This window comes from Strix aluco, chromosome 5 (assembly GCF_031877795.1).
Source record: "Strix aluco isolate bStrAlu1 chromosome 5, bStrAlu1.hap1, whole genome shotgun sequence".
Classification (NCBI taxonomy): Eukaryota; Metazoa; Chordata; class Aves; order Strigiformes; family Strigidae; genus Strix; species Strix aluco.
In genome coordinates this window covers 45,081,632-45,109,525 of record NC_133935.1, presented here as the reverse complement: position 1 = coordinate 45,109,525, position 27,894 = coordinate 45,081,632, and the positions used below count along the sequence as shown (strand labels likewise).

Genomic DNA, 27,894 nt, shown 5'->3' with positions numbered 1-27,894 from the left:
AGTAACACAAATGTAACCTCACTCCATGGGGCAAATTCTTAGTTGATGTAAATCATCATAACCCTATATGAAGTATGTGATATGTTGGCAATTAACATTTGCTTTGGATTTGCTCAAAGATTAATGGAATATTTCAGTAGGAGAACATTGAGTTGTAACTGGACACATGTGCTGCAGTTTAGTTTTATTTTATTGACCCCTCCAGTAACCACTGTATGAGCTTAGTGGGTTTGTTTTCCATGTCTGGAGTATAGAATCTGAAGTCCCCAAATCCCAGTGGCCGTGGTGCTCAGGAATTGCTTATTGCCTGAAATGCTGACGGTATAGAAACTGCTGCGGAGAATTAGCTGACCACTCATCATCCTGAGCTGCAGTTCTGTGTTGTGCATCACTTAAATTTCAGTTTTTCAGCTAAATTTGTAGTTTAATGATAGTGACATCTGGAAGAAGTTTCAGCACTGTCTGAATTGAGACCTTGCAGAGATACTCTTTCATTGTCAATGCTGGACTACAAAACCATTTTGGCACTTCTTTTGTCCCTGAAGGATAAGAAACTGGTGACTTCAGCTACCTGATAGGTCAGTGTAGAGAAGATGGGGCCAGCCTCTTCTCTGATATGCAGGGTGAAAGGATAAGAGGTAACAGATGCAAGATACAGCAGGGGAGATGCTGATTAAAACTTAGAAAAAATATTTTTATTCTGAGGGTGGTGAAACACTGGAGCAGGCTGCCCAGAGAGATTGTGGAAGCTCTGTCCTCAGATGTGTTCAAGACCCAAGCAAACAAGGCCCTGAGCAACGTAATGTAACCAGACCTGCTTTGAGCAGGCCATTGGACCACATGGCATCTAGAACATCTTTCTGTTCTAAATTACTTTATGATTGATTCTGTGAGGACTAAAGTGTTCACTCAATAGAGGCAAGGAAAGGAAATATCAGTACAATAAATAAACATGTTACCGGGTTCTAAAATCTTCCTATCTCCTTTCCTATATGGTGACTGAAACAATTCTATTACTAGAGCATAGCTTCAAGGGTGCATGGGAAGTGCAGAGCAGTGACAGATGGGCAGGCGGATGTAATCCGGTAGCACCTCTGGAGGCGCAGTGAAATTCAATTCCCATGCCTGTTCAGGATGTTTTTACACTGGCTTAGGGAAAAGATTAAACTACCTTTCGAGGATCTTGCAAACACAGCATCTGCAGGGCTTGTTGAAGCCATATTTATGTCTAGTTTAAATGACTAGAAGCTACTGCTGGTCGCTGATTGTGGAGCTAAAATTAAGTGTTCAGTAAAAGACGTTCTATCAGATAATTGTGTTTGTTAATAATAGATTGTGCTATTAAACATACTGCAACTCTTTCTTTAAAAATATGATGATGCAAAGTTATACTGCGGTGCTTTATTGATTTCTGTCATTTACATTACTGTTATGAAAATAAAACAGTCAGCACGAAAATTTTGCAATCGTAGGTAGCACTAGACACTGCCACTCACCAGTTTTACTTGCAAGAAAAACACAGTGTTTAGAAAAAATCCTCCCCTTTTCTCATGCTTGATTTTCAAGTAATTGTGCAAGAAGAATTTCCAGTGTAGAGGTGTTGGCTTAAGAGATTGGAAGAAGGATAATAAATGTAGAAATCATTATAAGCACACACTTGATTAATGCTGAGTTAAAACAGTGGCTTGATAATTCAGTTGCTTGCTGTTTATGATCTGAAGTTACTCTTTTAAATTTCTGTACAGACAACTGTGGCCTTATTCCTTTGACTAAATAATCAGTAAAATGTAGGATAAAGGAGCAAAAAGATATTTTGTACAGTTTTCTGTTACTGATAACCGTATTAACCCTTTCATAAACCAACTACATTTTGTTTTAAAATAGTTAATCCCCACTACTCCAATGGGAAGGTTCCTCCAGAAACTCACTCATCTCAATGTTAAAAATTGCTTGCAACCCACATGATGAGATTGCATTCATTTATTACTTTGTTAATATTGCACTTTAACTTAAAAAATTGTTTTCCCTCTTTTTGATCATTCTTTTTAAATATGTGAGCGAATAATCCCATTCCCTTCCTTCTCTTTTGCAAGGCTAAACCATCTGTCTCTTAAACGAAATTGTCTCTTTCCTTTCAGAAGGGTTTCTTCTTCCCCATGAGCATCCTAGTAGGCGTTCGCTGCAGCTGTTCCCAATTTAACTCGCATGTCTTGAACATGGGTGATCAAACTGCTCATGTTCCAGATGTGGTCCTGCCAGTCTGTTACACTGACAGTGATACACATTCAAGAGAACTGCACCTCAGACAGATGTTGGAAAAAAACCCAGCATATTCATCTGATAACTTTTGGAATGTGGAGTAAAAACCAAACAAATCTTTGATGTTATCTATGTTTGTCAAAAGTTGGCTATTTCGTTAGAGACAGGAAATGACTGGCTGCATTAAAGACAGCTTATTAAGTGGTGTTCCAAATTCTGTTCTTAATTACTCCTGTACAGGCTCATTTTAATCAAACTGAATGAGCTTGTGCAGGTGTGATTGAGAGCAGGATTTGTCCCATTAAGAGAGTTTGATACTCTTAGAAATAGGTAGCATGGAACTCAGTGGGTTGGGGATAAATATATTCTCTAATTGCCATGATTAAAATAGAAAACAGATTGTCCTGTTTTCATGATGGTTGCCCAAATTAACCTGTGCTGCAGATGCACAGCACTGGAAGAAATATCAACAAGGTTGCTTTGACTAAACTGAAACTCTTTTCACTTTTCTTGATATCAGGAGAGATGCGAGAATTAATTTTTTTTAAGGCAGTGGGCTGTGAATGGTAGAGGATAGCTGGCCATTCATTGAAGCCAATGTGTAAGGTTAATGAGAAGATCTTTTAATTTGATGTTTGCTTTCCTTGAGCTTAATCTGTGCTGCAGTCCTGTAGAAATCACTTGAATCATTCATAGGATTAATATGTCCCACAGAAAGAAGTAAAAGCCAGATGTATAGGGGAAGACATCTCACAGTTTCACCTTCCTTTTTTTTTTAATTGGGATGGTTGAGCTAAGCAAAGAGGCATCTACATGCTTGGTCCAATGTATCATAACCTGTTACAGGCCTAGAGCAAAGTAACTTGCTGTTTTAGGCACCCAGTCTATACCTGGACCTCCTTGTTACCCAAGAGCTGAACCTCCTACATGATTTTGCATGGAAGTTTTTCACCCCTAGATCACTCTCAGCCCATCTGAGCTGAGCTCAAGTCCAGAAAAAAGAAAGGCCTTGGCAATCATGCACCAAAAGGCAGGGCTGCTGTGGAAGTGCTGGCAGCTGGCAACCCAGTAGAGACCTGGTGAAAGAAGAGCTCTTGATGAAACCCCCATCCCCAGGTTCCTCCTTGGGGCACTTCAGCTGCCCAGTGACTGAGCAGGTGCCTTTTGGCCCATCATTTCCATATTAAATAACCAATTTTCTCAAGTAAGCAGAACTTAGACTGCTGCAAAATCCATAGTCCTCTGTTGGACTTCTGTTGTCGCCTCAGATAATTAGAATCATTGATGTTTTTACCAAAATAAACATAAAAATTCTGAATGAAATCAGTATAGCAGTTCCTTAGTTATTTATTTTGATAGCAAATCACATTCATTTTACATTATATTTAAACTTCCAAGTTTCAAGTAAGATAAAAGGGACATTTCGTGCTTCTTAGATCTGTTAGTTCAGGCTGCCTATAAATTTAAGAAAACCACATCATATTTACATTTGGTTGGTGTTTCCATGGCTTGCTTTCTACAAATTAAATCAAACATTTTTAAATTGCTAGCGTTATATGATCTTTGCTGTTCAGTATTTTTACTTTAAGGCTTAGATTCTAGTCATCTTGTGTCCCAGAAACTGGATTTTGTTCTGCAATTAATCCTACAAATCAGATTCTAAAATCTGTAATGGAAATATTTGCAAATATCTCTTCTCACATTGTTTTTCAACTTATCTTCCTGGTTATAACTACATCAGGTTTTTGAAAATGAAAAAAAAAAAAAAAAGCCAACAAAACACTGAAGAACTGAAATGTGCTTTAATTGTTATTTGGTATATCTCTAAAGTTTTGAAGTGGCCTGTGCAAGCAAAGTTGTGAACAGGTGAAAAATTATATTCATTGTTATTTTAAGTAAACAGTTTCACTCATCATGCTGAAGTTTACTTAGTTGCTGTAAGTCACTCATTACTTCTTCGTACTCTTGGAGGGAGATACAGTCTTTCTAACACAAAACTATGTTCCCATGCATCAGTAATGAGTTATGTATTCATCTGTGTTGACTTTATAAGCAATAGTCACTGCCAGAGGGCAATCTAGATCACTGAAGTTCTGTTTTACATATCCTCACTCACTAGATGAAGAATCAGTGCAAATATTGGATATTGGTGACGGATGGGGGTCCAGATCATTTAATCCTTTTCTGATTATAGATGTTCAGATAAACAGGAATGGATCCATTCTATCCTCTCTTAGAAGATAGCTTACATAGAAAGCTCTTTGTCGCTCAGGAAAGGGTTTGCATCACCCTTCTGGGTTGATGCAGTCATTGATGGTCGAACAGTTTTACAATCAGGAATGCAATGCCATAAGGTCAGAACGAGAACAGGCAACAAGCTTCTCTTTTTTTTTCTAACCAGAGATGGACTGATGTAAACTCCATATACATTTTGTGGAGAGTGCTAGGAATACTTGAACTGCACCCACCTAGCTGGGTGCTCTTCCTACAAGACCAAAAGCAACCTACTCTTTTCCAGTGTTCCTCTTAACAAACTCTAGCCTCACTCTGGCTCCAGCCCCAGAAGCTCCATGACTTGGGTTTAACAAAAATACTGCAGACCAATTCAGTTACCTTCACCATTATTGTAAGTGCCTTTTTCTGAGATGTGTGTTTGGGCTGATGGTTTGCCCTGAACTGATCCAGCACAAAGTCTCAGCACTAAACCCAGACAGGAGTACTCATGAGCATTCATGGCCTCTCAGAGTGGCTTTTGGTGAAAATAGACATAACACCTCCTTCATTTTGATGATTTGAAGCAATATGGGAAAGCAGGTGGGACTGTGGAATTTTGGTGTGTGTTCATTGGGGAGGAATAGAGTGGGCTTTTTAAGACACTGACCTCAAGCACCAAATGTAAAATTACATTCAAGGTTGGTAGGACATAGATAACCTTGCAACACGTGCTGAGCTTGTGTTTCCCGTAGTGTGTGACAGAGAGAAATAGTAGATGAGAACCAAAAATTGGTTTTTATAGAGTAGTTGTCCATTCGCAGCATCCCAAAAGTACAGAAATTGATAAGACAGTGCATCAGACCATTCATCATTTACGCTTCTATTCTGTGTAAGTAGAGTCAAATTATTCTAATCAACAGATTCCACGACAACAGTATTTGTGCCATTGTACGTGCACATATCTGCTCCCTCAGTTACTGTCATGAATTACTGAACAAATCCATTCATTAAAGTAACTTTGAAGAAAATTTTAACTGGAAAGTTATTTCATAAAATAAGTTGCTATAAAGTTATTTTGGGAGATAAGTCACTGTTTTTATCAGCTATATTTATAAAATGCACATTCATCACACAGTTAAATGTGCTTACAGTTTGGTTGGTCATTGGAAACACTTTATGGTGAACTTTGAGAACTAAACTATAAATGTTACATTTTAAAATTAGGCTATAAATATTTCACTAGTCTTTTAAGAAATAAAAAGACTGAGTGTGCTATTCATGTCAGAAAAGCTGGAAGAACTTATGCTCTAAGTGAAGACTTTTTTAAATTTTATTTCAAAAAGTGGCTAGTATATCTTTAGATATATTCTTTTACTGTATACAAATGTGGTACATGTTGCTATTTAATGGCATTGTAGTTAAACATTTCCTGTGTAAACTAGATGCTACAGCTGTTCCTTAAGAAGAGACAGTAATCGTGTGATCTATTTTGTATTATAACCCATGTGCTTGTGTATTTCTTACTATTTACCATTATGCAACAGCAAATAACTGTATTCAACAAAGGGTACCCATTATAATTTGTCAGTGATATCCACAGAAATATACCATCAAAGAAAATACGGGCTATTTATTAGCAAGTTAATGGAAAAACTTGTATTATCCCATTTCCCCAGAGTTATATAAGGGCCATTTTCAAAAGAAGTTGCACATAGATTTAAATATCTGGGCCAGATTTCCATTCCAGCCTTGCATAAGCTTCTTCCCACATGGCCTTTCTTGCTTAATATTTCAGCAATTACAAGTTTTCATTTCCCTTATGTATGTGCAGGGCTGTGAATTAACCAGTTTAAATGGATTCTGCCTATATCTGTTTAACACCTCTTGCAGAGAAAAAGCAAGGAAACAAAATGGCTCCAAATATCCTGGCATTAGCTCTGAGTTGTTCCTGCAGAGATAGACTGAGGGGAATTCCTAGTTCCTTGCAAATTTGTGTAGCTGAAGTCAAACTAACACAGTAAGAATGTGACATTTTTGGGGTTTTCACCATATAGTGATACAAGAGCTGGAAATAACATTTGTTTCCATTAATACATGAATGACAGACAATAATAATCAGTATACTTTCTTGATTTCAGAACTCTCTCAGAAAATGACAGTACCTCTTTACCACATGCTGACTCCTGCACCAGTCCTACTAAAATGGATTTGTCGTTCAGTAAGACTGCCAAACAGTGCCTAGAGGAGATATCTGGTGAGTAGGAATAAGTCAGGAGAAGCCTGTGAACTTCTTTATTTACATCTGTTTCTTACCAGAAGCTTTGCAATGTGTTGAAATAATACTTCTGACCTCTATTCATAAGTGATGTTAAATTTGCAGAAAATTTGGGTCATGCACAGTTAGTGCTTTCAAATGTAAAGTTCTCTTATCTGAACTGACTCCTTCTGTTCAAATATCCTCTTCATCATTTTGCAGAAACTGGGCTCTCACAAGCTAGGGTTTCAACTCATTATTATACTTCAGTCATACTGAATGGTCCGAGAGTCAACTTCAGAATGCCAACTTCCAAAGTCAACTTCAGAATGTTTGACACTTTTGTTGAAGATCATCAAATTAAATCATAACATCAGAAATGAGACATAAATTACATAAGATATATTTTGCTTTTATAAATTAATCTATATTCAGAAAATGTACAAGTCCTTACCATTGTACCTGACTTTTAAGCTGCTACTAGAGTTAAGCTGCTAAAGGTTGTGTTCTGGAATTCCTGTAAACCTGGAATAAAGTCCTTATTAGGTTACAGTTGTGAGGGTTTTTTTTTTTTAATCATCTTGGAATAATTCCTTTGAAGTCATCAGACCCATGCTGATTTAAATCAGCCCAGGATCTGTCCATAACTCTACCTGTGGATGCAAAAAGCAAAGTGTGTCACAGCTGACTTTCTCATCAGGACTGAATTGCACTGCAGGGTTCTGTGGGAGTTCTTTCAAAGGGACTCTTTGCCTGAGCTGTTTTGTTGAGGTTTTGGGATTTATTTTTTGTTGTTGTTTTGGGTTTTTTTTCATTAGCATTCTTACTCTCATTATCATTTTTACATTAATAACAAGTGAAATCCTGTCCCACTGGATTCACCTGTAGTTTTGCCCTTTTACTCCAAATTTTTAACATTCAAATGGATTTATAACGAGTCATGTGGTTCTTCTTACACAGGATATAACTCACTTAAAGCACTAATTTGACACATCAGTCTAAAATTATCTTTCCACCAGAAGGGAAATCAGATGCCCAAGCTTTGTGGGACTGCCTCGGCATTTAGCTGACTCATAGTGAAATTGAGGTTTTGTCCTGGTTTGTCCCAGTCCCTTTGGAATTTTTCTGAGTCTAACATCCCTTATTTGCACAGCCAGCTTTTGTGATAAATATGTCACCCTGAAACATGGTGAAATGTTCCCTGGAGGTGCCGCATGCCTGCTAAAATTAAAGTTAAAAAATTATTTTAATTAATCCAGAAATCAGACTCATTGGTCTTGCATGTATAAAGAGTATAATTGACATACTTACACTAATCAAAAGATGCTTCAAGGAATTATCCACAGAGATGCTAAAAAATAAGATGTTGATTCAGTACCTGCTGAAATGACCAAATGGGATATCATGTCTGGTGGCCTTTTACTGTTCCGAACAAAAGTGGAACAACATCAAAAAGAAGAAAATGGCATAAAGGGCACTAGACATCAGAGATGTTTCTAATCTGATTATTCAGACTCTGGCATTAGCTGTTGACTGACATAACAGGCAGCAAAGCAGAACCACTGGGAAAATGTGGGCAATGGTTTGTTGTATACAGAGGAAAACAGATGTGTGTCACCTATAACTGGCTGTTAGCAGCAAAAAGAATGAATGGATCAAGTACTACATTTGCTGAATAAATAATTGTCTGCATTGGTGAACTATCACCAAGTCATTGATGATTCTGTCATTGGTGAATCTGCATGGAAAAAAACCTCATGTGATGGCTGTTCAGGGAAGTATTCCATGATTAATTAGCCATGAGAAAGGAAAATTAAGTTATATTCCTTATGAACATCTTTATTCTGGTATGATCATAGGATTATACCAGTAGTAGCAAGGAGCTATGCAAGGGTTATTTCCTTGATCTGGTCACTTATATTCAGGGTGTTAAGAGATGGATCCAGAGTTTCTTTCACCTTGATATTACCTGAAAGTCTTACCTGATATCCTTGATTTACCTGATTGCCTTGATATTAACTGAAATCTTCCACTGCTGCTGTGGATGGGCATCATCTTTATATTATCTCAAGATTTTGCAACTTGGTAGCCAAACACACTAGCACAATGTATTGGTATGCAATAAGGATTAATAGGGATTATGCAAGGAACTGAACATCTGTGGAAACCACTAAACAGTTTGTAGGAGTGTGTTCATAAAGTGCTGTCCCACCTGTATTGTGTTTCTGCTTCATCAGTCTTTATTATTTTTACAGTGCCAAATATTTGCAAGTAAGGCTAACATGCTCAGGACTAAGATATCTTAGCCTATATCATTGTATAAACTGTTTCTCTACTTTCAGTATATTTACACACCTATGTTTGTTACTGTCTCTTGACTGAAGACAACTGCTCCCATAACCAGCCAAGCAGATCATAATGAGAGCTCCTAATCCACTTCAGGGCAAAATCAGCCAATCAAACTTAATGCTGTAAGAATGGCTGGTTCAAGACTTTTCCACAATATAGGCAAGACTTGGATGCGGAAAAAATAATTTTAAAAAGATTTAGGAGTGGTTGGTCAGGCACTATTCTTCTCGAGTGATTCAGGATACCAAAACAGGATACCAAAACCAAGCTAAGTTCCTTGTTCTTGTGGTGAACAGTCATGGCTGTTTTCTGCGCCCAGCAAGGCAGTTCACATCCCTTTGCTGCTGTCAACACGAGTGCTGAGGAAGTAAGGAGGGAAAGCGAGATGCTGTAGGGGTAGTTTCCGGCTCTCCTCTGCTCTGTCTTCCTCCCTGTTTCTAAGGGAGCTGGTTACCTTTAAAATGCTCCTGTCTTCCAGCTCAGAGCTGGTGAAAAGCTGGGACGAAGTCAGAGCGCAAGCCGCTTGTTTCCTGCCCGCTACTCTGCAAGTGATCACTTAGTTTTATTTGCACAGCTATGAGAGAAGGATGATGCTGGAAGGCAAGGGAGGTGGTGAGGCTGGTGTAGGCGTGGACCTAAAAGTGTGGCCCTGATTAACTGAACAACCTCTTTATTTTTAGCTTGTAACCATCAATCTGCTGCCCTAGGTAATTTCCCACATGGCTTATGCCTAAAGCCAGTTCTGCCTCTTGGTAGAGCTACTGTAAATCTACGTTTCTTCACTGTTCCTCCATCTCTGCTGGGAATTTGTTCCAGATGTGATCTGAAGTGCTTTAGACTTTTTTCCTACTTTTTTTTTCCCCTCTGAATATTCCATAGCTCAGCCAGAGGAGTCCCAGGTGTTTCCATGATGCATGTGCACATCAGCAGTACAGCACGTGCAGTAGTTCCTGCACAGCTTGGATCCCCCACTGCATGAACGCTGCCAGTGATACCTATACACATGCTGAGTGAGTCCCATTTGTAGGCATGGGTCACCTGTACAGTAATTTTGGTGCACTCTGCGTACGGTAGACTCATTGTGCATGTGGCACACAGATGTGTAGATTTCTGTCCAAGAAATCCCAGACAGAAATTTGGGAGTCCTAAATAAGGACCAATTCTGCAGTCATGCATGAACACTTTCTTACATGTACTTTATATACCAGTTGCCTCAACAAGACTACTCAATATCTATGTTTCTGCAAAACTGGAGTATAACTTTAAAGACAGGATTTTAAAACGAGAAAGAAAAGAAAGGCTAATAAAGTAATCCAGGTTGACTTGTTTTTCATGGTATAACTAGGAATATGTTGTTCAGACTTTCTTACCCAGTATTTCTACTTGTAGTAGCTGTGACATTTATCAGTCTCTGCTGCAAGTTTATTGGAGAAGGATGTCAGTAAGTTAATTATTTAATAATCTATTGTAAACTGTACATATCAGTAACTACAAAGTATTCTTTTATGAGATCAGTGATAGAGTTCAGCTTTAACAAGTGTTTACATGTTCAAAGAGCTTAATGCAAAGTGTTTGATTAAATAATTATTCATGAATTTACAAATATTGACTAATTATAAAAAATCTGAGGGATGAAGCAGAAATGAAAGAGCAATTTTAAGAGTTATACACCAATATCAATGGTAGGATTAGCATAAAAACATCCAGTTTTCAAGCTTTTATTTTTCCTGTGCTTCATTTTCTGTTGTCTGAAAGAAATAATTAATAGGTGTAGAAATAGTTTACAAATTTTTTTCAAGTAAGCTTGGCTGCAGAGATTCATAATCTTATGCATTTGCAGATCTATTGCATAATTAATTTGTAAGTCTCCAAACTATCTAGAGACTTCAAAGAAGGTCTTATCTGACAGCGAAATTTTTCCCTAGATTATTAGTTCTTAAAATCATTTCTATAATTCCTTTTATGAAAGAGAGTAAAAATAAGATAATACATTACACTGACTGTGACGGGTTGGGGAAGTTCCCTGTGCTGTTCTTGATTTAAACATATTCCTGCGTGGTGAGTGGGGAATATATTGAATTGCAAGGTAATTGGGCAATAATGCTCTGTCATGACATTTTCTGTCCTCTGGTCTCCTATACTGTCTTCTTAGTTTAGAAAGATGTATTTGCTTGTTGCTATATTTCATAATTTTAAAATGGAGGGATGAGCTTTACAAAAGTATTTTTCCATAAACTGTGAATTTTCCACATTACAATGTTATGTTTTGTCAAATAACACCCTGTAGAGAGGTTTGGTAAAATGGAAGGGTGAATTCAGTATTCTTTCTGCTGAGTCCAAGATGTACATATGTATATGCTGTATCTGAGGATGATAATGATGGCATGTCTACCAAGTGAGGCAATGGGATTAATGGGAGAAAAATTGATATAACCTAGTAATTAAGGGCTGTAATATAGTGTTTGCGTGCATGAAGGCTGAATGAAGGTTGTGTGATTAGCCTCAGTACCTCCATATCCCAGTATTTGACTCACTGTGTTTTTAATGTATGTAGAAAAGAAACTGAGACAGGTGGATGCTGGAGCTGCCAGCTACCCTTATGTGGCTCCCACACAGTTCAGGTGTCATTCCCATGTCTGGATGATGGTCCGTGACCTGTGTCATGCTGGAGCTGGGCTGCAGTGAATAGCTCAGGCGGGAGAAGAAACATGTCAGCACAGACACTGAGACGCACTGGGTTGCCCAGGACCCAGCTGTATCCCTGCCAGAGACCCCTTCTAGCCTGGAGTGGTGTAGCACCTATTGCCAACACCATACGTGAGGTTTGGCATGGCTCATAGGGTGAAGACTTTTCATCCCCTGCCATAAGTTTTCCTGCTCCAAGCTGGAAAGAGAACTAAATGTACCTGGCCAGTTCTGGCAGTATCTGGTCTATTCCTGCTCAGAGCTGAGTGGCCGCACCATGCATTGCTTCCCTAGCACAGCAATGCTTAGCCCTGTCCGCAGGGCTTACTGAGACCACATAGAGCATGGCAGTAATGACTGCCACATATGACCAGGCACGCGTGCCGTGAGCTTGGTGTGGAGGCAGAGCAGGTCCATACCTGACTGCAGCTGACCGTGGAGACAAGCCACTGACCATAGCTGTTCGGGCATGAAAGGGCAGGTGAGGAAGTTGCCATTCATTTATTTGGGTTATCGAGGGGAGATTCAGCCTTGGTGTTTATGGTAGGAAAATATCCTGTTCTTGTGATCCTACTGCACAGCAGTGCCGCACGGGGCCATATCATTGTTCTTCCTATTAATTTGAAACATAGCAATTTAGAATACTGTACCAATTTGAGTACATGTTGAGGTTTTAAAACCACTGAGTGGGAAAAGAGTGAGACTGACCTTCATTTTACAATTTCCCTGTTGTAAATACAGCCGTGTGAAGCCTTTCTAACAACCTCAACAGCTTCCTCAGCCATGCTGAACAGGCTGCTGCAGCCACACGGTGCCGGCAGTGCGTACCGATGCGGGAGCACGCAGGCAGTGCTGGAGCTCTGCTTCCTCAGCACCAGCAGATTCATAAAAACCTTTTAAGGGCCCATATGCCACTGCAATTGGCAGACCCTGGGAGTAAACACAGCAGTCTTACCTTTTTTTTCCATGCTGAAGAAGTGGCGGGCATTTAATATTTGGGATGATTTTGTAATCAGGCTGACAGAGCATTCTTCTTCTCTCCTCTGACTTTGTGGGCTAGGTGGGGAGGGGAGTGCTATCTCCTCTTGCTGCGGACCCTGTCTTTCTAGGAATCTGTCAGTGACGTAATATGGAAAACCATCATTGCTTGAGACTACTGATTTTTTTTCTAGATTAGTTCTGTGTTTATGAGAGTCACCTAGGAAAAAATGTACCCTTCTTTTAAAATTTCTAAGAAGTTTCTCCCATGTATATCTTTAAAAACTGTGAAGCGATCCAGCAAAAAGCAAGACTTCTGTTAACACCCATTTATTCATACAGGAAATCTTCAAACAGTCTGTAATTCTTAGAGTGGCATTTTTAAAGGTTTCTCAGGTCAAGGTTTCTCAGGTAGGGATTTGAGACGACCATATTTTCACACTGACAAAAGCAGTATATTGTTATACAATGATTTTCATATCTATAGATTTCTCCTTAATGTTTTATGAAATTAATTGCTCCTAGATAAAACATTTGTATCTAAAAAATTAGAATGCAATTCAGCTAGTTCTTTGTTCATCTGTCTATTATTTCTGGGACTAGTATCTTTTTCACTGTGAGAAATGGTATATATTTGAACATAAGTCTTCTTTCTCTCTTGATAATGTATTTAAGAACAACATTTAGAACTGCTGAACTTAGTTCAGACATGATACTGAGTTGCTTTATAAAAAAATTACTATTCCATTAATAGGTTTTCTTCAGAAGATTGTGAAACAATGTTGTATTACAGCTTTTTAATTCCATACTAGCCTCTGAATCTCACAGAGATGCAAACAAGGTATATTTTAAGGAGAAAGAAATTAAATATTTCCTTTAATAATCCTTACCAGGTAGGCACTGTTGTGTTCCATTTTTTAGCTTCTTTATGATCTTAAATTGTATATTTTTATTTAGAGCAGAAATTGGAAGACTGAAGGTCCATTTGTAAATCTTCTAGCTTCCTGCACAGGGAGTAGCAGTGTTATGGAAGAAATAGTTTGTCATCCTTACCTTTTGGGGAGAAAAATAGGATTTAACTGTGAGCTAGGTCTGTTACTGTAGCATCCCATTCAGGTGAAGCTGTGTCTTGAAACCTGTGGCACTGTATACTGGGCAGAGGCTTCTGTGTCTCCGGTTTAATTCACCAGGATGTTTGCTGCCATGGCAGCCAGCAGCATTCACTGCAGTAGCAGAGAAGAGTCATATATCTGGGAATGCAGGTTGAATACTAAAATGTAAGGAGGCTTGTGCAGAGCTTTGCTTCAGTGGTTAATTTTGGCTCTTTATTGAGCTCTGACGTGGAGGCTGTACTTGCAGTTCTGTGTCAGCCCATCTAAAGTGAAGAGCCATGCACCAGCATCAGTCATGATCTGGTGAGGAGGGAGGGGAAAGCCCAAGACAGCACTTGTGCCTACTTTGGATTTCAGAAGGCAGCAGCTGTAGACAGAGATGCAGGCCCACCGCTCGGATGAGACCAGTGATTGGATGGAGAGAGGAAAACACAGTTGGCTTTTGGGATTACTTCTGTGCTGGAGCAGAGTGTTTGATCAACTCTCTTCTGCTTGAGAGAAATCTAAGTGAAAATTACTGTAAGTACTGCAGATTAATGTGACGGGAGAGAAGTGGCTTAGCAGAGACAGCAGTGTAATTTTAAAAATGACTGTGCCTGTCTAGTCATTTACAGTACGTACACTGCATGTTTGAGCTGTGCTTTTCATTGTGAGTGCAAGTATGTGCTACCTGCTACATGCAGCGTGCGGTGCTGGAGGGGTCACCTCCCAGACCTTTCAGGAGAACTGAACTGCTGTCCGTCTCAGAAATATGAAGTCTAACTGAGGTGAAGCCCTAGTCGGAAAGATGCAGCGATCTGCTGAACTGTCAGTGTTTAAAGGCAAGGAGGTTAGAAGAGGGTGTGTTCGACTTCAGAAGCAGAAGTCTCTAACCAATCTCACGCTCATCAGCGAAGGGGAGAAAAGGCGATACTCATACAGGGAGAACTGGTTTGGAAACGCCTCCAAGTCCAGCCAGAGTTGCCATCAGCAGGAAGCAGAAGCTGGGAGCAGAGGCACCCTTTCCAAGGCACTCTCGCAGTCAGTGCACTCTCTCTGCCACTCCAGCCTCACCTTACCCCAAACGTTTCAGGCAATACCACCTGCTGGAAGCAGAACATCCAGGAGGTCGGGAGACCAGCATACAGGTGAAGGCTTTGAGACTGACAATGAGGAGAGGGGAAAATCAGATGATGAAAATGCATCCTGCACATCGCATTTCCCCAGCAGGAACTGGGCAGAGGAGGAGGAGGAAGGCTGCTTGCGTGAAGGAACAGCACATCTGGATGAAGATGTCATAATAACAATGCTGGGAGACCTAGAACAGGTCCTTTATACTGATATTTTAGGTAAGTTAACTTTGGCTTGACATCAGGAAGGGCAGGAGGAGACCCAAGTGTTAGCACATATCTGCAAGGAGCAGATTTTTGATCTTAACAGTGATTTCAGAAGACAGAACTGGGTTTATTGGCAATAGTATGCAAAAATACGATCTAGCCCTTTATTCCTTGTTTGCTTACTCTTACCTCTAAAGACTGTGTGAAATGAGGACAAATGTCTACATCACTTTTGATGAGTGCATGGGCAGCAACAGCCTGTGAATAATTTGGCATAGCATGCTTAGCTGTTTGAAAAAATAAGGTGAAACATTTAAGTGCTTCTAGTTTACTCATAAATAATTTAATTTTAATGACATTTGTTCTCATGAATTTAAAATTGAAATCTTGAATCCAAGGTCTGGTTTAGATAGAAACTGTCTCGGCCTACCTACAAATTGTCCCTCCAGTATTGCTTCCCCCTTCTCCCCTGCTCATAATTTCACACCTATACACAGAATTGTAAGTGCCAGGATTTCAGTTTAGTTTAAATAACCAGTTTTGTTATATCAGTGCATGCCAGTGAGCATTTGAAGTCCATATCCATAGGTGCTTCAAAAGGCTTCTGTGTTACTGGCTTTACTTTTCATCTCTCAGCCCTTTATGAGTGCTCAAAGTGTTCATTTCCAAAGCTTTGTTCTTCAGCCAGTCAAATGGTTGAAGTGGCTGCTTGCTTTTTCAAGATTATATAGCATTTGTCTAGCCTGGAGCTTCTTTGCTGGTGGATATGTTATGCCTGATTGTGTTTAAGCATTCAGGATAAAATTTTTGCTCTGTGTATAATGTAAAAAGCTATCATCTCAAAATAACAAAAAACTAAGAATTCTCTTTTTATGCATTCCTTTTATTATTAGACTATAGCAGTATGCTAAAAGGGGCTTGTCCTAGAGACTAGAAGCTTCTTAGCAAAGGGAGCTGAGCTCTCCCCATGCCCCTGCTCCTCTTCAGCTGTATGCCACTGAGCAAATCCCTGTTCCCTTGTAAGCCTCAGTTTCCCCACCTGCAGAGTAAAGCTCATACTTTCCTTTGAGAATGGAGTTAATATTTAAGAACAGACAATTCTCTGGGGAGCTGCTTATTATTTGTAAATCCTTTTATGAAAATCAGACAATTAATGGAATTATTATTTTCACATTTATCTGCTTTGGGCTGTAATTACATGTACAGAAGTACTGAAATGATTATGAACAGGATTATTAAATGTGCAATTATGGGTGAGCTTCAGAAATGTGAACGTAAAAGTTTAATGTGGGTATTTAGTGATCTCTGTAAAAAGTTTATTTTGATTTCCTGTGTACATATCTCACACAATGGAAGAAATGAATGTGTCTCTAGGAATTGAGGGTACCTGTAATGGTTCACTGTTTATAGGCAAGAATTTGGGCATAATCTTTTAGAATATTCATGTTTAACATAAGTGATGAAGCTACAAGTGATTTGAGCAGATTATATTTCATGGGGTCAGTAAAATATTTGCATCATAATTTCTTGTAAGAGGAACAGAATTTTGACAGAAGGTTTCAGGGTGCTCTGGTTTTAGTCTTATCCCAGTCTCTCCATGTATGAAATAGGATGGCTTTTCTTCAGCATACAAAACAGAATTACTTGAGATAACAAGCCAGGGAGCATTTCTGATATGTTGGGTCATGCAAATATGGATAGACTCTATGATGGCTGCGGGCCACAGTAATAAGCAACAAAGTGCCTGGAGGAGTCTGGGCTCCCTTTGAACCCATACCATGTGTCCCAATACTGCTGCAATAAGCACAGTAGTGTCTCTTCTAGCAGACACAGTGCAGCTAGCTTTCAGAAGAAAACACATATTCACCATCCCTATGGTCCTCTGTACAGAAGGAGGCTTGATGTAGATGGGGAGCCACAGTGCTGTCCTGAAAATGTAGGTAATGTCAGATGCAGGTTAGGTCTGAGGATCTTGCACTCAGTGCAGAAAATTTCTCAATCATCATGTTCAACTGTTTATACTTTCTGACTTGTTCACACATTGATAAGGCCTTAAGAGAAGGATAGAAAGAAAAAAAGAACAGTTATTTTTAAAACACTTCATAGTTACATTTATGAGGATTTTCTATGTAGCACTATGTAGTATTTTAAGATCATAAAACTTCAGTTGTAACTTTTTTAGAAAAAAATGGTGGAAAGGTTTTGAAATTACCCTTTGCATCACTGAGAGATCAAAAGAGATTAAATCTCAATTTTTTCACCTTTTCAGAATAGAGTAACACCACTTTTATGGTATAACTTATCTGAAAGTGAAATATTCTCCTCTGTGGAAACATATTTTGGCAGTTTGCCATATATATGTACCTTTTTTTTTGTATTGCAATTATGCCTTAAGGCTTTGTTATGCTATTTACCATACTATATATTAAAAAAGACAGTTGCTGTCATTTTTGCTACAAGAATTTCCAGTGTTAACATACAGCAAAGGACAACTGACAAGGATAAACAAGTAATGAAAAGGCAAAGTCACTGCAAATATGAATTATATTCACTTCGTCAAATAAATATGACTTATTACTTTGCCTTTAATGCTGCCTGCTTACACCCTGGAATTTGCCTTTCTATCTATAACAGAAAATTGTCTTATACCAACAGCCTACTGTTTCACCTCTGATTTGAGGCAAGGTAGGTAACAAAGAGGTCTTGGGTCTCCCCCATATAGGTGTTGTGGCAGGAATATAACGTGCTTCTGGAAGTGAATTTGGGTGCACTTGGCAGAGGGGGGAAAGCAAAGGGCAGTGACAGTGCAGAACTGAGTGCACCATAGGCAACTGCCTAGAGGCAGGCATGGACAGTCTGCATGGGAACTGTCTGGGCTTTCAACAGCAGGTTCAATCTAACAGTTCTTAATGGTCTCCAGCTTAGCCTTGGCATGAGCCCTTTTGGCTCACAGGAATATCCAGGATGGTGCAGAAACCCCTGCAAACAGTAGATGGGATCCATGGGTACACTGATCTGCAAACTGCTTGACTGAACACATCCAGCTTGAAACACAGGAGTAGTTGTGGTCATTTCAATCTGAGTGTGAACATTAGCACACGGGTGGTTTATTTTATGGAGCAAAATTCTGTGAATGGACATGCCCTTAGAGTGTGGCTTGAGAAGATAGAGAGTTTGGCAGCAGTGTTGGGCCTCTATTCCCACTTCTTGTCCCCACCCTGTTTGGGTGTTGACCCCATTGTCAGTTCCATCGTGCCAGCCCAGAGGTTTATGGACTGATCATCATTAAACCACTAAAGAATTTAGTTTGAGTGATAAAACAAACAAGTGAACAAGTTTCTGGACTGATTGGCTGCAGAAAAGAGGTCAGAAGACAGCCGGGGCAGAGTATATGGGAAATCCTCAAACTGGCATTGCTGTGAAAGCTAGCTTGACACTGAGCCACAACTACAGGCTACATTAGCTAGTAGCATGTATCATTTGCCTATCAGGGAAGAAATAAAAGTTGTATGGAATGTCATGGGTTGGAATTTTTCTTAACTGCCTGCAGAGTGTTTGAGAGATAGGACCTGGGCTGCAGAAGAAGGTACAATAGCAGTTCAGTTTGTCAATGAGCTCAAAGGCTTCGTCTTCTAGTCAAAACTCAAAATTAAGGAGCTTAAGTGAACCATTGTTCAAATATAGTTTGCTTCTGTGAATTCTCCCTTACATTTGAAATTAATGTCACTATATGTGTTAACCCGATGCTTTATGTAAACCAATGTTAAACCCATACTTGTAGTCTTGCTGCAAGTCAAACTTTTTTCCATGCCTTTGAAAAGATGTTGTCCTGAGATCTTTTTACCTTACCAGATATTTTTTCCTATAGGTCTTCTTTTGGGTTTTTTTGCTTTAGTTTTCCAGAATGCTTTGTTAAATATAAAATTTTCATTGCTTCTGGCCCCATGTTGAGTATTTCCCAGATATCTATCTTGTGCAAGTTTTTTTGCAAGCTCTACATTAAGATCTCCTCCTTCCTTTTTTCCCATTTTACCTACTTTTCAAAGGATACCATCTGTTTGGTTTTTTTTCTTTTCCCTTCTTCTCAAACATCTCCTACCTGCTTTATCACTTAGATGACACACCATGCTTTTCTTCAAAGACATCAACATTGTTGAATTTATATCTTGTATAAACTCACACACAAACCTGGGGGGCGGAAAGGAGGCAACAGAATGAGAAATACAGTAACTTGAAGATTTGTATCTGCACGTGTATTTTACATTTTACAAATGTGAAATATTGTAATGCTATATGGTATTTTGCCTCTGCTTGCATTTCTGATCTTGATTTTTGTGCGCTGTTGAGTTTAAATTCACCAGACTATTGCCTGTTAGATATATTCAAAGATGAAACAGTTTCCCATGTCATGAGGATTCCAAGATCAGATTAAAAGCTTGTTCTGTATGAGAGTGCTGAAATATTAATTTTAGTGGTTGCACAATATCATTATTGATGGTAATATATCCAGAATGAGGAGTAAAATTAACTTAACAAAATGAGGTATGACATGAAATTTATCATTGATAGAGTCAGAAAGAAATTATTTGCACTTCACATTCATCATTGTACACATAACTAAAGTAATGATGCTTCTTGCCAACTTTCTTTCAAGCAACATATACAGGACACAGCCAGAAGCAGAATGCCAGCCTTGATGTCACAGATTTTGTTTTGAAATTCTCTTTTTCTCCAAAAGAAAAACAAACTAAAATTCCTTGATATATGAATATCCTAGAAATCATGCCTTTTTATTTCTTCATGTATGACTTCTGGAGGTTGCTTTGAGGCTTATTATGTTTTCCTTTTGTAACACATAATATTTTTTTTTCCCTCTGTTTGTTTTTTTATAATCATGTGAAGTAAACATTATTCAGGATATTCCAGGTGAAGTTTTGAGGGCTTCACTATTCAAGATACCAGACTACCTTTTCACAATGGATCCTTGAAGACTGTTAAAATCCGTAATTGTATAAATGACGCATGTGCTTAGAGTGTTCAGATTTTTATCCCAAGAAGAATATTTTTTTTTTTTCCCATCTGAAGAATAGTCTCCCCCTTCAGGAAACCATTAGAGTTCAGGAAAGATGCTTTATTAAGTGCCTGACTTAAAGAGTACTTTGAAATAGCCTGGATGTTAAGTGCATACTGAAGAGTTGTTGTAACAGTCATGCCAATTCTTTCCAGACACAGATTTACTGTGGCTTTATTTCCCACCATGTTGTGTAAAATGTCAAGGAGGAAAAATGGGCTGTGTAATGTATCAAGTGGTCTGGGGATGCATCATGCCTTGATTATGGATGATAAAAATCCCAACACTGTAAATCTGAGTTTCAGTAGATTTGGGCCCTAACAGGGATACTTCAACAGGATTTTTTTTGGTGGGTTTTTTACATGTCATATGTTATTTATAAGTGTATGTGTGTTTTACTACTGAAAGTATGAGGTTTTATTTTTTAAAAGATTAAAGGGACAGGCCTATTTACAATCATATGCATGTATTCTCAGCTGTGTGTACATGTGTGCACTTTATTCAACCTTATACACTTGTGTGCATTAAAATTTATTCTGGTTTTGCTGTTTTCTTCCAGGGGAAGACCCTGAAACAAGAAGAATGAGAACAGTGAAGAATATAGCAGACCTGAGACAGAATTTGGAAGAAACTATGTCCAGCCTTAGAGGGACCCAGATAAGCCACAGGTACACTGGTTTTGTGTAGACTGCTAAGAATCTGGGCCATAGGAGAGTATCACTAGTTACTGAAAGAATTAGAGACCTGCAAGGAAAAATTAACTATGATGCTAACCTTACTGTTTGCTAGACTGCCTCAACAACTTAAATGTGACTTTAAAATCATTTCCTGTCAAAATGTCTTATACAATCATTCACAAAGCTGGTTACTGTTTCATATACATCTACTTAGGAGCCTATAAAATTTATTTTAGGTTATTTTGTAAGTAGAGATTATTGTATACACAAACACGTGTGCACATGGAGAAACACACACAGGGAGAGAACTTTTTAAAAAAATATACATTTTTCCAGCCTTTGCTTTTCCTTGTTTCTCAGGAACAGAGATAGCACAGTTCACTGACTTCTCCATTTTGTTTGGCAGCACATTGGAGACAACTTTTGACAGCACTGTGACAACTGAGGTGAACGGGAGAAGCATACCGAGCTTGACAAGCCGGTCCACTCCGGTGACTTGGAGGCTGGGGCAGGCCAGTCCTCGGCTGCAGGCAGGAGATGCCCCGTCCTTGGGTGCTGGTTACCCTCGCAGCAGTGCAAGCCGCTTCATACACACAGACCCTTCTAGATTCATGTACACCACCCCACTTCGCCGAGCAGCTGTTTCTCGCCTTGGAAATATCTCACAGATTGACATGAGTGAGAAGGGAAGTGGTGATTTGGACATGTCCTCTGAAGTTGACGTTGGTGGTTACATGAGTGATGGGGACATTCTTGGGAAAAGCCTCAGAACCGATGACATCAATAGTGGGTAAGTAGCACTTTTCCCCCATTTGAACTAATGCATGATTGGCACGTTTAATAGGATTTTTCTAACAAGTTCTGGCACACAAGTGGAAGTTGCATTATGGTTGCAACATAAAAATATACATACAAAAAAGCCAAAACATAAATAAGCCCCTAAACTGCCAGTGATATTCCCAGCTGCCTTCAAATTCAGTTCTTCTCCTTTAACATCAAGATGACTTTGCTGTGCACTTTGATAAGAGCACAGGTACTTCTCATTATTTACTGGAATTTCTTACTTATCTGTTACCCATCATTTTGCACTGCTTGCCCTGGGATGGGTCTTCTTTTGGTATTTTTATGTTTTATTTGAGATGGTAGAGATGGTATTGCATGCAGCTGATGATAAGCAGTTGCTGACGGCACTGACTTTCTCTATTTCCACTTCAGATATTGTCTAGTGTAGTCTGTCTGATAGGCCTTTATTGCAGTTTTTCAACTGTGCATATCATCTGAGCTGTAGGAAAATCTTTTCATAAAAGAATGTATCGGTTAGTCTTCTAGCATACCCAGGAGGAAGAATGACAATTATTTTTATTTTTGTTTGCTTAATCAGTTGATTGACTTTGGGGTACTTCATTCTCTGTTTCAAATTACTATTTAACAGTTCTTATATCAGTCTTGGAACATAAGTCACGTAATTCCTCTGTATGTTAGAAGTTCTAAAGCATCATTAAAAAAAAAAAAAAAAGCCATGTTACGGTTTTACTCGTACTTAAATTACTGTTCAGTGCTGTTGTTGGCATCTCAAGGCTGCTTGATGACTGCGGTAACGTTGGGTTGACCAGAAATCCCATAGAGTACATGGCCATGTCACACCACACTACTTCACTCTATAAATTTAGAAGTCTTGCTGTCAGTCTAATCTTTTAGTTTGAAGTATAGCTATGATTAGAGAATGGTGGCTGATGAAATTGGATATGATATGTTCCTAAGGGCAAATGTAAGTCTGATCAAAGCTCTCTCTAGAGTAGTGTCTCACCTCAAGCATGATCCAAAGATAGATCTCTAGAAAAAGCATAACTATAAAGAAAGCATATTCCTATATCTCCCTGGTGCACTGTCTCAGTGATCTGTGAATGGAGCACTGCTGAGAAGCTTGTCCACAGTATAGCATTAGTGGCTGTCAAGTAGGATGCCATATGCATGTGTGCCAGCACAGAGAAAAGACATATGGAAAATGTAGCATTTTCATGTCTGAAGACCTTTTATCACAAAGGAAATATAAATGCTGCCTTTGATGGATGCATGGGTTTATTTAAAAAAAAAAGATAAGGGAATCCTTTGCAGTGCCCGATGAGTTGTATTAATTAGCTTATCACATTAGAGGATGAATATAGTCATCTTGTGTGACTTTTCTTTGCATCTGTAATAAGGATGACTCAACAGACAGTAAGTTGCAGTGTGCTCAGTTAACATTTTTAGGTGTGGTAAATGTTAAAAACAAGTTAATAAGCTCTGAAATTTCAGGATTTACTGAGGCATATAAAGTCTTATCTCCTTTATGCCTCTTCCATTATCAGTTTAATTACTTTAAACACTTGGGATAGGAATGCAGCAGTAATTAGAAATTAGTGCCAGGAAGGCCTGTTGAACTTTTTAAGTCTCTCCATTCAGGGCTTACTTATACAGGAAAAAATCCATATAGTCTGGATTGCATTCAAACCACAGCTAAATTTAATATGCAGTTCCAGAGCCTTGGAATTTACCATATAATTGACCCCTACCTAAATAATCTGTCAAAAAGTCTAAATTTTTTCTTTAATAAAAGGATAAATCTAGTGTGTAAGTGTGACTGTTAATTTACCTTTGGAAACAAATGTGAAGTTACCTTCTGCAGACTCCAGATACCAAGGTTTTAGAAATCCCTTGCTGAACTCCAGGCCAAATCTTACCAGTGTGTAAAATGCCTCAGAGTTTAGTTAAAAATATACAAACCAATCCTTTGTGTTTTAATATACTTTATCCACCTTCATCCAGACCCAGGACACCCAGGACAAAATGCTGTCTCAAACTGTAGCTGTTGCACAGGGCTACGCTACCGTAGCTTTGTTCTCACAATCTGCACCAGTTCACCCGCCCTGAACTATGGGGCTGGAGGCTTCTGCTCCAGGGCTGCTGTATTAGCCCCAAGGTCTCTGAGACAGTTGATTTCAATTAAATCAGCTCCCAGAAGGAACCGTAGGGAGAGGGCCAACAGAACATCTGGAGCACCAGCAGTGTGTGTGTGTGCCTTGGCTTGTGCCTGGGAGTCTGTACAGAGTTATTAAAGTTAAATGTTTGTGCACTTGGACACACGCTTTGACTGAAAGATGGGTTTGAGTGGCACCATTCATGGCTCAGGGACAACTCATGTTAAAGATTATTTGAATTGGGAGTGAACTCCAGTAAATAATTTTAGCAATCATCCTAGCATTGGGACTACGCTTATTTCAGTAAGCCTGTAATTTTACTTTGAGTAGGTTCCCTGAGGTATACCAAATTTTTTTATGTATATGCATACTTCTTTGTTAAGTGCCATACATGTGCATGGTCCTTCACAAATAAATTTGTGCAAACTCTGTGGTAGGTTGCTATGCTAAAGTTACCAAAAATGACGAGATATGGAAATGAAAAAAACAAGAGCCTAATAAGAGGGAAGACAGTTTAATGAAAAGTCCTTTGAGAAAATATGGGCAGGTCCTGAGAGCAGGACAGGCTTGTGGTATTGCTCAGTTATAAGCACCAAGAGCTCTCATAGAGATAACTAAAACTGTAGGTAGTCATTCCAGAAATTATTGCTGCTGCTTGAAATTCAGAAACTTTTAATGGTTCTCTAGTGAGTAAGCAGCACTATACTCACTGTTGGATTCATTAGTCATTCATTATAATGTGAAGTGGTGGGAATCAAGCAAAAGGAACACAGATAGAAACATATTCTTAAATGTCATTGTAAGGGCTTCAGTGGATATCTCTTTCATATCTGAATAATTGCATCCCAGCAGGGACTACTGATTTGGATTCTCAATTTCTGTTCCCATGCAGATGGATGCTACTGATTTTTTTTTTTCTTTTTTAACCGGAGTTATGCTTCTTGCATCTGGTGCTATTCTTTGACAAAACTGCAGTACTTAAAATATACTTAAAATTTTTTAAGATACTTGAGGGCCTCAGTCTAAATATATTTTGGTAAAACCGGTTGGCCTGTAAGCCATCACAGAAAAAGGCAAATGATCCTAGAAAATAGGGATATATCTGATCTCCCTGCACTGGGCACACAAAGTGAGAATATTTAGTATAAGCCTAACTTCTAATAGGACAGCCCGTGCCTTAAACATTTGAATTCCACAGTTTGTTAACTTTAGAGTGAAACTTCATTGCCAGATGGCTGCATTTCCCACTGATTGACCACACATTTATTTTCAGGTACATGACAGATGGAGGACTCAACCTATATACAAGAAGTCTGAACCGAATACCAGACCTAGCTGCCTCTCGAGATGTTATTCAGAGAGGGGTTCATGATGTGACTGTGGATGCTGACAGGTAACAGTGCTTTATTGAGTAAAAAGCTATCTGAGATTTACAAATATTTTTCATCCTTAATACCTGCTAATATATCACCATTTTATTCATAAGGAATAGCAAAAGAAAGCAAACTTCTGAGGCTGCTAGCTTTCTGAGCACACACTACACCAACATGAGTGGGGAAAAAGCAAACTTCTCACATGGGAAGGGAACTTAGGAAAAATGTATTGTTGAAGATGTAAGAGAAAATATTAAGAAGCCCAGACCTTACTTGCAGTCTTAAATCTCTGAAACGGGACAAGACATTTACAGGTTGCCTTGTCAATTGATGGGTGTAGGGAGAATACACATGGTCTCTAGGGAGCAGAGAGTTTGCGTGTGCCTGACAAAGTGTGTCAGAACATGCATTTGGGTTTGGCAGGAACCAGAGCCCTGATCTTCTCCACCCATTTTGCCCTCTGCAGGTGTCCGAAGGCAGTACCTGTGAGCAGTGGGCAGTGAGAAGTGGGGTTATATCCCATTGTCTATGCAGTGTGAAAATTGAAGCAACACTATCTTGCCCTATACATGTATACATGGGTGTGAGCCTAAAAATGCGCTCCCACTAGTACTTCTGCAGGTTAGGCAAGTGTTTTCTGTTTCTTTCCTTGAGCTTCTTTTCCTTGAGCTTAGAGTAGATTCATCTTGGTGGCTTGTTTCCATGTCTGAGAAATAAAAATTTCATAATCCAACTTTTGCAGAACTTAGAGCTGTCAGCTCTGATGTTTTGGTCAGACCGTCATAGAGATAAGGAGCAGCTGTGAAATTTGGCAGTCTTCAGTTTTAGGGGGTTGCTTTCAGTCCCATCTTTTTAAAATCAGGTTTCCCTTAAGGAAAAAAATGTATTTAATCAGGAAGGGAAAAAAGGTTCTCAAAGTAGCTCTGGTTTTACAAACCCAGCAAATTGAAAAAGATCTAGGATATTAACCTAAGTATGACATAATTTTTACTTTTCACAGTTTTCTGGTGAAAATATGTGACACAAGTCAGTGATAGTCTGCATTAGTCAAACAGAAGAAGATAATTTTCATCTAGAGAACCAGTTACTTACAAAAGAAGGTTGCTTTATCTTACATATTAGCATTCGTTGACCTTGCAGAAAAAACATATTTTAGATAGCAATTCAAATGAACATGGCTCAGTTCTTTGGAACGCAAGCATTGACGTGATGCAAAGATCAGAGAAAGTGTACAGTAGGCGTTTAAGAAAATAATTTGGATAGAATGCAGGCAGTAACAGAAGGAGAAAATGAGAAATGAGATGTGGGCAGGAGGGACTTTTGTGGAACTCTGTATGTGAAAACAAGAACCTTAAGCTTAAAGTGGGAGAGAGGGTGAAAAATATAGAGGCTGGGAGTCATGTAATTAAAGACAGAGAATGTCACTAGCGCCCACATTTTTGTATGTCTCTATATCTTTTTTTCACCTGAGAATGAAGTTATTAGAGCTCTTCCCACCATGCAATATTCACACCCAGGTTTCAAACCACGCACATTTTCCCTGAAAAAAAAAGAGGTCCAAATTAAGGAACTTTAAAATTTTTCTTAGTATTCCTCAAGCTCTAGATGCTACTCATACACTTTGTGTTTGTTTTGCTTTGAAGTGTTATTTAGTAATGTATGTGTTAATTTGTTCTACATAGTGTGCAGGTACATACATGTTTTTGCATGTGAAACCACAGGGAGGCTATCATCAGTTCTCAATTAATGAGATTGTCCAGCATTTCCCAATACATAAATCTGTTTTGGTTTGTTTATACAACTATGTCAGACTGGCTAAAAATGTGGTGCTAAAAACTACACTGCTGTTTCTGAGTCTTTCATCTCTGAGTCTATCACTTGTCAGGTTGTGGAGCAGTGACTTCATATTTGTTAGGAGATTATTTTGGGTCTTGAGTGAAAAGTTGACTGATTTTATGCAAGATACAAGGCTTTAAAAAAAATGAAATTCATGTGTATTCAGGAAAGATTTATTTGATCTCAACAACTAAAATCTCAGTATATTGCATCTTCACTGTGCATTTGCAAACTGCTCTTGACATTAGCAAACTGCATGAGCGAGACCCAAAGTAATTTTTGAGTTTAAAGCCTACAGATGGGAAGTAGATTTTACTTTGTAATGACTTCTTTCCCTTACACAAAGAATGATAGCTGGACTCCTGTGCTCTGCTTGACCCCCTAAACAGGGTGTCATGGAACATACTATATGCTATCATGTAATCAAAAAAATTATCATAATGCACAGGCATGAGGGATTTCAATTATGGATGTTCAGACAATTCTGGCATTTTCTTACCTTTCAGTGCTTCATTTTTATGACCTTAATCATGCTTTGTTGACATAGATTTTTTTTGTGCATAAGTGTATGCTATTTCTTGAAGCGGCAAAAAGTTGCTTAGGAAGTTGAAAAAAATAGGTATTTTTATGAGTTCTGATGATAACAAAACACAGACTTGCCAAAATGTGTCACAAAAAACCTGTATTAGGTCAAACACACACACAGAAAAATGTTTATGATGATCTTCAACAATGTGTGTCACATTTATGATATGAAATCAGGTGGAAAAAGCAATACAGAGATTGTTGAGAATCTCGCTTTGTCTGTCAGGA

The 27,894-nt window shown here is 38.7% G+C and overlaps 1 protein-coding gene across 10 annotated transcripts in view; it reads left to right on the top strand.

Moving 5' to 3' along the window:
- NAV3 (neuron navigator 3) overlaps window positions 1-27,894 on the top strand; it is a 562,960-nt gene that overhangs the window by 426,486 nt on the left and 108,580 nt on the right. For all 10 annotated transcript variants that reach the window (XM_074827171.1, XM_074827169.1, XM_074827167.1 and 7 more), the window contains 4 exons: window positions 6,612-6,727; window positions 20,798-20,906; window positions 21,322-21,705; window positions 25,146-25,265. In XM_074827171.1, coding sequence (XP_074683272.1) covers window positions 6,612-6,727; window positions 20,798-20,906; window positions 21,322-21,705; window positions 25,146-25,265 — 729 coding nt within the window. The remainder of the gene's footprint in view (window positions 1-6,611; window positions 6,728-20,797; window positions 20,907-21,321; window positions 21,706-25,145; window positions 25,266-27,894) is intronic.